The sequence below is a fragment of the Anoplophora glabripennis genome, unplaced genomic scaffold (assembly GCF_000390285.2).
Source record: "Anoplophora glabripennis isolate ALB-LARVAE unplaced genomic scaffold, Agla_2.0 scaffold63, whole genome shotgun sequence".
In the NCBI taxonomy this organism is placed as follows: Eukaryota; Metazoa; Arthropoda; class Insecta; order Coleoptera; family Cerambycidae; genus Anoplophora; species Anoplophora glabripennis.
In genome coordinates, this window is record NW_019416222.1 from 312,763 (window position 1) to 322,185 (window position 9,423).

General features: G+C 33.2%; 2 protein-coding genes across 2 annotated transcripts in view; both read right to left on the reverse strand.

The window, feature by feature from the left end:
- Window positions 1–217: 217 nt before the first annotated feature.
- On the reverse strand, window positions 218–4,693 carry LOC108903707 (UDP-glucuronosyltransferase 2B4-like). Its single transcript, XM_018705982.1, has 6 exons — window positions 4,498–4,693; window positions 4,303–4,423; window positions 789–825; window positions 629–734; window positions 315–534; window positions 218–242 (listed from the first exon to the last, which is right to left on the reverse strand). The coding sequence occupies exons 1-6, from the start codon at window positions 4,691–4,693 to the stop codon at window positions 218–220; spliced, it is 705 nt and encodes a 234-aa protein (XP_018561498.1).
- A 2,786-nt stretch (window positions 4,694–7,479) lies between these two features.
- Window positions 7,480–9,423, reverse strand: part of LOC108903708 (UDP-glucuronosyltransferase 2B7-like) — a 7,422-nt gene continuing 5,478 nt past the window's right edge. The window contains exons 2-4 of the mRNA XM_018705983.1: window positions 8,211–8,430; window positions 7,845–8,064; window positions 7,480–7,762 (exon numbers count right to left, since the gene is read on the reverse strand). Coding sequence (XP_018561499.1) covers window positions 7,480–7,762; window positions 7,845–8,064; window positions 8,211–8,430 — 723 coding nt within the window. The remainder of the gene's footprint in view (window positions 7,763–7,844; window positions 8,065–8,210; window positions 8,431–9,423) is intronic.

A 9,423-nucleotide genomic window follows, 5' to 3' on the forward strand; every position in this document is an offset into this window, starting at 1 on the left:
AGGTTAGATATCTTCTTCACTGCCAGTACTAAGGTAATCGCTACTGAAATAATTATTAGGAGGAAGAACACTGAAACGTCCAAGAGGAAATATTGATAAAATGGTATATCTGCAGCTGGATTCCTCAAATGTTTGGCGCCTTTATTCCTAATCAAATATTCTGTCCACCACACGGCTTTCTCCAATCCAGTCATGGGTTCATCCAAGATTAACTGTTTTAGTTTTTCACCCCATCATGGTACCTGAAGAAAGACATTTGTTGCAATTTCAAAGTAAACAGAACACCATTATTAATTGATTCAGCCTATACTTACTTTGGTACTGTCATTACTTCCATAATTGCATATTTCAGTTCATTCTTGTCCAGAGTTTGTTTGTTCAGAACGACAGCGACACCTTTATCTTCCAGTATTTTCGAGTTCTGGAACTGATCAGAGAAGAATGGTATTATCACAAAAGGTACTTCACCATAAATTGTTTCTTCCATAGACTGGAGACCTCCCTGGTTGAGGAACAAATTTACGTTGGGATGATCTACACAAAAATATACAATATTCTGAAAGGACTTAATTCCTAATTATCGAAATGTATTCAAATTACGGATATTAAAAACATTTTCAGGTTATACATAAGTGAAAATCGGCGGTTTTTATATTTTTGGGCATGCTTGTTGTTTGGGCCTCAAACTTCCACAATACTTTGTAAGGTACGTCTGATAGAGCTTCGATGATGGTCTACAGCAGACGTTGGCTCAGCTGACTACTCTTGACGTTACCACCCAGACTTACGTAAATGCACCCCTCTTTGGCCTCGTCCAAAAATTTCCTAAAAACACAATATGACCTAATCGAAAATTTACGAAACAGAAGGAGAAAAGAGATGATCACAGGTCCATTGACAAATATGTAATATACAGGTTGTGGCGTGTATAAGCTATAAAAATTAAATTACAGCTTTCTGAAGATATTTGTAATAGAAAACTGTTATATTATAAAAAGTTCTATCTTCGCGTTTTTTTTTTGTAAATTAAAGTTCATTTATTCAATTAAAATGAAGGCCGACTCTGTGTTATTTATTAAAAACTTTGGAAATATTTTTATGCGACCCAAGATGAACCTTGTAATTTAAGTCGGTATAATCTAGTACTAGTAATAATAAAAGTTTAGGTTACATTGTCAAAAAATGTGTGAAGGCAACTTGTAATTCCACGATAGTGGCAGTGTAATTTTTATAAAGAAATAAAAAATAAGAAGCGTACTTATTACATTAAAAGCGATACCCTTATTTCTTACTTTGCTTAATTTTTTAGTTTGTGCACAAACTAGTTTTACAATGAACCGAAAAAATAATGCATTTACTATTTCCGAACGTGTCGATATGGTGTTAGAGTATGGTGCAGCCGGAGAAAATGTGCTTGCGGCGACTAGGTTGTACCGGGAACGATGGCCACAACGTCATCCCCCATTTGCAACTACAATCCTAAAGTGCGTTCAGCGTCTGCGAGATACGGGAAGTGTTATTCCTCGAAGAAAAGGACGTAGTCAACAAGTGAACCTTAATGTTGAATATCCAGTGTTGGAAAATCTTGACGAAGACCCCTCAATTGGTACTCGACGACTCGCACAGCAAGTAGGAACTTCATCTCGTACCGTACATCGTATCTTAGGGCGCCAGCTGTTGCACCTCTATCATCTGCAAACAATTCAACAGATTTTACCCCCGGATTGTGATCAACGAATGCGTTTTTGCAGATGATTTTTACGGCAACGTGCCAATCAAGTAGACTTTCCTGCTTATGTTTGTGTAACAGGTGAGGCGACATTTACCCGTGATGAAGTCAATTTCCATAATATGCACATATGAGCCGATGCAAATCCTCACGCGAATAGAGAAACTCATTTTCAACATCGGTTCTCGGTAAATGTTTGGGCTGGTATAATAAGCGATGTACTTGTGGGTCCCTATTTCCTTGAAGGACGACTAAATGGACCAGCTGACTTTTTGGAGAACCGGTTGCCTGGATTATTGGACGATGTGACATTACAAGTTCGGGCACGCATGTTTTATCTTCAAGATGTGGCTCCTCCACACAGTACTCGAGAAGTAACGACACTTTTGAATGAAATACTTCCTCAACGATAAATTGGACGCTTTGGTCCTGTGCCGTGGCCACCTCGGTCACCCGATCTAACTCCAATGGACTTTTATCTTTGGAGTCACTTGAAGTCATTGGTTCACAATACTCCAATTGCTGCGGTAGACGAATTGCGAAACCGTATACTTGAAGCTGCTGATACAATTAGGGGAATACCTGGAATTTGGGGAAATATTCGCCAAAATTGGGTGCGTCGGTGCCATGCCTGTAACCGCACTAATGGGGATCAATTTAAACATTTTCTCTAGAAATGGTAAGTTTTATTTCATTTTGTTACATATTTTAATGGAGTTTGTTTAGTGCACGCAGTTGGCAACTACAGATGCTTACGGATGTGGTTTTGTTTGCGAACTCTAGCACTAACAACAATGCTTTTAAGTAACAGTAATTACTGTTAATTGTTATAATAAGAAAATATCATTTTTTTTTAAATCTGTTTTTCTTAGTTTGTACTTTTGCATTGAAAAATTCCCAAACATTGAAAAGTATCTTTCTATCTTTCAACGACGATTTGTTTACGCGGCTGATCTACAGCGCGTAACTTATCGTACTGCACACGGACAGGACCGTTCTAGAGAAAATATTTTGATCCATAATTGAACTTGAATTTACGAAAAAAAAAAAAAATGCAAAAATAGAACTTTTTCGTATAAGCTTTTTCTATTACAAATATCATTAGGAAGCTGTAGTTTAATTTTTATAGATTATACACGCCACACCCTGTATACCACGACAGACGCTGTTTATTTTATATTATCATTGATGAAAAAATTATTTAAAAAAAATTCTGCTGTTGAAAACAAGAAAGCAATATGTCCTCTGATACTCTTTAATACTTTTTTATTGAAAATTTATTTGTTTATATTCCATCTGTAGATGTTAAAGATATTAAGATAATGTGATGTTTAATATATATTGAGATCTCTTGGGCTGCACGGGGACTGAGAAATTATAAGAGATAGGAAAACGGTGGAATAGAAAGTGAATAAAACTATGTTACCAACTTAATTATACTTATAAACCAAAAGTAGCTGTTCTGGTTCTCGAGATATGTTTAAACAAAACAAATTATCTTTTTTATATTATTTACGAGTTTTGGAAATCTGTAAAAGCTTCATCAGTTAAGCGTTTGCAAATAATTTCACTGAAGACTTTTGAGGATTTTTGTTTCAAAACCATTATTTCCTTTGCCATGTTCGTTCAACAAACAGATCAATATCTCACCTGTATTAAAAAAGTTAGTTGAAACTAAAATCCGAATCCACAAAATATTCTCTTCAAAAATTTAATGTAAAAAGTTTTTACGTAATTTTTTTAAATAAGAATTGAGTTGCTTTTTTTCCAAGTATATCGAAAACTGAACGCAGGGTCGGTCTGCGAGAGTTCATAAGTAACAAAATAATCTAAACCTTTCACCACTTAACCGTTTTTCACTCTTACAGCTTCCGAGGTCCCAATACATACAAAGTGACTCATTCAGTATACTTTAGATGATACGTGGTTTAATACCCATTATACTCCATCGAAAAATGAGTGAAAACAAAACACTATCAAACAGAGACAAAGAGTAACGAGAATACATTAGAACAATATATCTAATATAGGTACAGTTTCCTGCATTAATCCGAAACGTCCTCTCTAGTTAAGAACCTATGCTTATTTTTTAACCTGGTGGAAGTGAACATACGTAGTAGTAGAATGAACTATTTACTAGATATCGTAGGTATAATTCACTGCTGGATGGGTCTGTAGCCTGCAGAGCATTTGAATCCCAAAAATCATAAGAAAACAAATTTATTTCGCATAATGTGATACTGTTCCTTCATTACTTCTGTCGTAATCCTTACTGATTAGTAGATCGCTTTCATATCAGTAGGTGAAAAGAATTGATTCATGACAGTTGGCATTGAGTAGCTGTGCCAAAATATGGTACACTTCCTGTACTCGTATATTACCCTCGACAATAATGATACAATACTAATTAAATAAGAATCATTCATCAATTAATATTCCACTATTAGATCAAAGATGAATTTTATGAGATACACTTATTCTAAAACTGATAACACTTTTTTAACTGAACGACAGATAATAAATTTTAAATGATTAAATAGTCATCTCAATAAAAATAATTTTAAATTACATACTTGTGATTGGAATTCCTGGGATACTTTATTTCCAAAATACTTACTGGTGGCAATGGCTGAGACGACACGTCATCCCTGTACCCAGCAATTGATATCGTGTTGAGACCTAATGCTCTTTGACCTAGAATTAAAGGGTTTATACTAAGAATCATCAAATCAATATCACTAATAAGTCCAGTTATTGTCGACAATAACTGGACTTATTCAAAATCTTCTGCCTCTCAGGAAAAGCTGTGAAGGCAAAGTAATACTTGTAATACCAGCTGACTAACGTGCTCATCACCCGTTCAATAAAAGTTAACTGTCTGTGGAATTGCGACACGAATTCTGGATGCATTATAGGATGAGCTGGGTTTCCTATTAGATGGTAAATTGACGCAGTTACCTCCATGCTGGCAAATAAAACATTTGGACATTTATATATTTCCGCAAAAGCTAGCCACTCAGGAACCAAGAATTCCACGAACACTACGTCGAAACTTTTCGGATTGTGGATTAAATCTTGAACATCAGTTCTAACATACCCGCATGAAAACTCCACATCGTCAGCATACCTGCCTCAGCTGCCTGACTTATATTATCGATAAAATAATCGATAAGTGTCTCATATCTATTTCCGTAAGATTGACTAATTTGGGATCATGCAGAGGGTTAGGTATTAAAGAGTCACTTTGTGTCCCCTTAACGATAATTCTTTCCACAGATGCATGTAAGCTCTTTGGTGGCTGTAAGACGGACATTGTAAAATCCCTAAAATGTTAGCGCAATGTGAACAAACAAAACTTATCACCAGTAACAATAACTTCAGAAACCTTTTGTAAACACTAAGTTAATACACGCATGTACAGCTTAATAGAAATCTAGGATATATAAATTTGACCATCGTTCAGCTGTGTTTGAAGAATGACTTGAATACATTGATAAACTAAAAATAGAAATGAGGTATCGTCTAACTGACAATTGTTCATAGCCCGAAGTGATAATTCTAACGCTTGTGGTCTGTCTTATAACTAGAGACCGGTAATTGGTACACATGATTCGTGTTTGATGTCAGAAACCATAGGCGGGGGCGGGGATAGAAATTTTTATAACTGGCCTGGATGTTTCATTATTTTCAGCTTTAAAAACATGGGTTATTATTCTGGCTATTAAGAAGCATGTGAAATGAATTTTGAAATATGTAAACGCATGCTTTAAAAAACATAAAAAAGATATGATAATTAATAAATTATAACTCTTATAATGCTTGTAGTAATTAGGATACTGAAAAATTAAAACATATAATATGAATACAGGGTGATTCAGAATTTATCCAAAAGACAAATTATGGATGAACAGGGGACTCTTACAAATACAATTTTGTAAAGAAAAAATCAAAAAGGGCAGTTCGAAAATTTAAAAAATACACTTCTGCACTGCACTGGAAACTGGTCCACTGTAAAACCTGACCTGGCACAATGCGACCGTCATGGCGGCAGTGATAAAAAACTTGAAAGAATTTCGCAAAGAAACGAATAAATATAATTTTATTGCACCTATTTTATATCAGCAAATTCAACTGATTTTGCCGTTATTGTTATTATTAATTAATAAAATTAATTTGTGGTTTTAATTAATAAAATAATTTGACAAACCTGATGTTACAACAACTGTTCAAAATGTCGACATTAGAGTCCGTTTTACTCAATTTCTACGAATTAACACAAATGCTGACTTGTTTCATCATAACATTTTATCATAATATAAATGTTTACTTGCTTCACCATAAATTAAAACGATATCCATTAATTCCGAGTACACGTAAGCCATTTTTGACACCAACTACTAAAATACTATTGTAAACACTGAGTCGCTGAGGTCACGTGGTTCTCCATGCGTATTACGAATGACGGTAGAGACTACGGTTGTCCACCTATGTCATGGTTGAAAGTACTACAACTGCAATAATTTTTTTCTTGGAAACTATAAGGATTTTACGAAAAAAATTTTTAAGATATTCACATTTTTCATGCCGCATCTATTCCCAAATTTTTTTAGACAAGTATCGTGTCGTATATTCGTCGTTTGTAAAAAATGTCATTAGAATTATGTGCACATTATGTAAAAATACTGGATACAGTTTATTAATTTTATAGTTTATAGTTAGTTTGAAAGTTTTATATTTTCCACAAATTCACTCAAAAAATAATAAGTACATATTTTTGGAATGCATTGCTCTTTCCGTTTTTGAAATAAAATACAAGGTATTCCACATAAAAAAAAACACAAGTTGTGGTCATATCACAAAAACTAAAAATATTATTACATTTATTTTTATGCCATCAAATATATTTCAAAAAAGTGCTTGTAGAATGCTCAAACCGTTTTAAGATATTTTGAAAGGGAAACGAAAACAAGGCACCAGACGGTTTAGTTAAAAATCGAGAAAAGCCCTATAACTCGAAAACGATAATAGATAGAGAGATACAGTTTGCGCCATTGTTATTTTCTCGAACAAATAGCCCCCGACTCATCTATCAAGTTTGCTCTATCTATGACAGATTCGCAGTAACCCTTGAAAACCGACCAATTTGAACCACCCGATACATCTTGGAAAAGTATATTCACAGATTTAAAAATTAACATACGCTCAAATAATGATTCATGACAAAAATACATACTAGACAGCAAAACCTTTTCCATTTACCAAATTCTCAGCCTTATCTAAGCTACTTAATAATTATATTGGCTTCATAAATTATAAATTTATAGCAAACTACCTAATAATATAAAGTTGAGTCATAACTTGTATGTATTTAAACATAAAAAGATTTTATTAGTCGAATGTTTTATACGTTTTCTGATTTTTTTTATGTAGTATAGATATTCCGATTTTCCTGTTCGTAGGTTTTAGATATAAAATTGTTGACTATTGCTATAGATTAATGTGTCACAATTTTAATCATTAAATTCTCTCAAATCATCTTAAATTCACTTATTAGTTTATATAAATTTTTAAAAAGTTTCATATAAGAACACTCTCTCCACGTTTATTGTTTATCAAGTAACGTGCCTTATGATTACAAAATTAGTAAAACATTCAAATAAGGAGATCAATTAAATAAGTTTCAGCATTAACCTATATCGCTGCTAATACTTTTAAAAACAGAATAATAACAATATTACGTTCAAAGATAATTATTGAGTTTTTGCCTTTTCACTACAAAGCTTCCAAAGCAAGTTAGATATCTTCTTCACTGCTAACACTAAGGCAGTAACTATTAAAATAACTATTAGGAACAAGAATCCTAAAACGTCTAAGAGGAAATACTGATAAAATGGTAAATCTGCAGTTGGATTTCTTAAATGCTTGGCGCCTTTATTTCTAATCACGTATTCTGTCCACCACACTGCTTTCTCCAATCCAGTCATAGGTTCATCCAAGATTAACTGTTTAATTTTTTTCACTCCATCACGATACCTGAAAAATTGTGTTTGTACATCAAAAATTTCAAAGAGAATTAGGAGAATATCGCTATTTATAAACTTTTATCGAAACTTACTTTGGTTCGTTCATTACTTCCATAAGTGCATTTTTTAATTCCACCTTTCTAAGAGTTTGTCTGTTCAAAACTACGGCAACGCCTTTATCTTTCAGTATTTTCGAATTTTGGAACTGATCAGACAAGAATGGTATTATCACAAAAGGTACTTCAGCATAAATTGCTTCTTCCATAGACTGAAGACCTCCCTGGCTGAGGAACAGTTTCACATTAGGATGATCTACATAAAAAGATAATTATATCATATTTTAAGATATAATTAATTCCCAATTATCGAAAAGTATTTGAATTATGGATATTAAGAACATTTTCAGGATATCTACACAAGTGGAAATTAAATAAATGGATTAATTGCACTCTACTCACTTAAAACTTTTTGTTGTGGCAACCATTTAGCGGTTTTGATATTTTTGGGCATGCCTACTGTTGCGGTCTCAAACTTCCACAACACTTTGTATGGCACGTCCGCTAGAGCTTCGATGAATGCCTTCAGCAGACGTTGACTCAGCTGACTACTCTTGACATTACTACCAAAACTTACGTAAATGCACCCCTCCTTCGCATCGTCCAAGAACTTTTTTACATCCTGAAAACATTTAACTTAAACGTAAACGGTAATTTTATAATTGACAGAGTTATGGCAATTACTACTTTATATTATATTATATTATCATTGACTACCTACAAATTTCCAAAAAAATATCTACAACTGTTTAAAATAAAAAAAATATGTACTTTGATAGTCTCAAGTGATAGTCGTACTTTTTTTACTGAAAATTAATTGAAATTACACTTTAACACTATTTATTTCTAAACCACATTTAATATCTTCAATATTATTACAACAAGAGATTGTAAGATATTTAAGTTTTGAAGATGACAGTTACAATTTCTCATATTTATATTTTCTACAAATTATAATTACTTATATGTGGCATTTTTAGAAAACTGATTTTCGCAAGAAGTAAATGGTCAAATCAATCAATCCAATTAATAGTTGCGGTACAAGCATTGTGAATCTGTCAGTCTTTTTATAAATATAGTTGTAAGTTGATAAGGTCATGACAAACTTAATACCAAATGGTTGGTTTACAAGAAACAATTTATTAAACATTTTGAAGATAATACGTCTAAGGAATCATTCCTATAGGCAGAAATTCATATGTAACAAAAACATAAAATGATTTTTCTTTTGAGAAGATTCGAAGAGATGAACCGATTGAGATGATTCTAGTATTGATTGAAACCCAAAAGTGTACCGCATCTAACGCAATGGTGATAGCATATAACCACCCCCCTAATTAATGAGGTTTTCCAGGTTTCCCTCATTCCTGCACTGAGTGGTAGTTAGGACCTACCAACATAAGTTGTTCCTGGGTGCAAATGCGGGCTGCATCATAGTAATAATATGCCGCCTCCTCTCCCGCACAAGTCTTCGACTTCTGGGCTAATTCTCGTGGTTAGAATGAGAAATAGAGATATTATTATTATTATTGTTATTGTTATTGTTATTGTTATTGTTATTGTTATTGTTATTGTTATTGTTATTGTTATTGTTATTGTTATTGTTATTGTTATT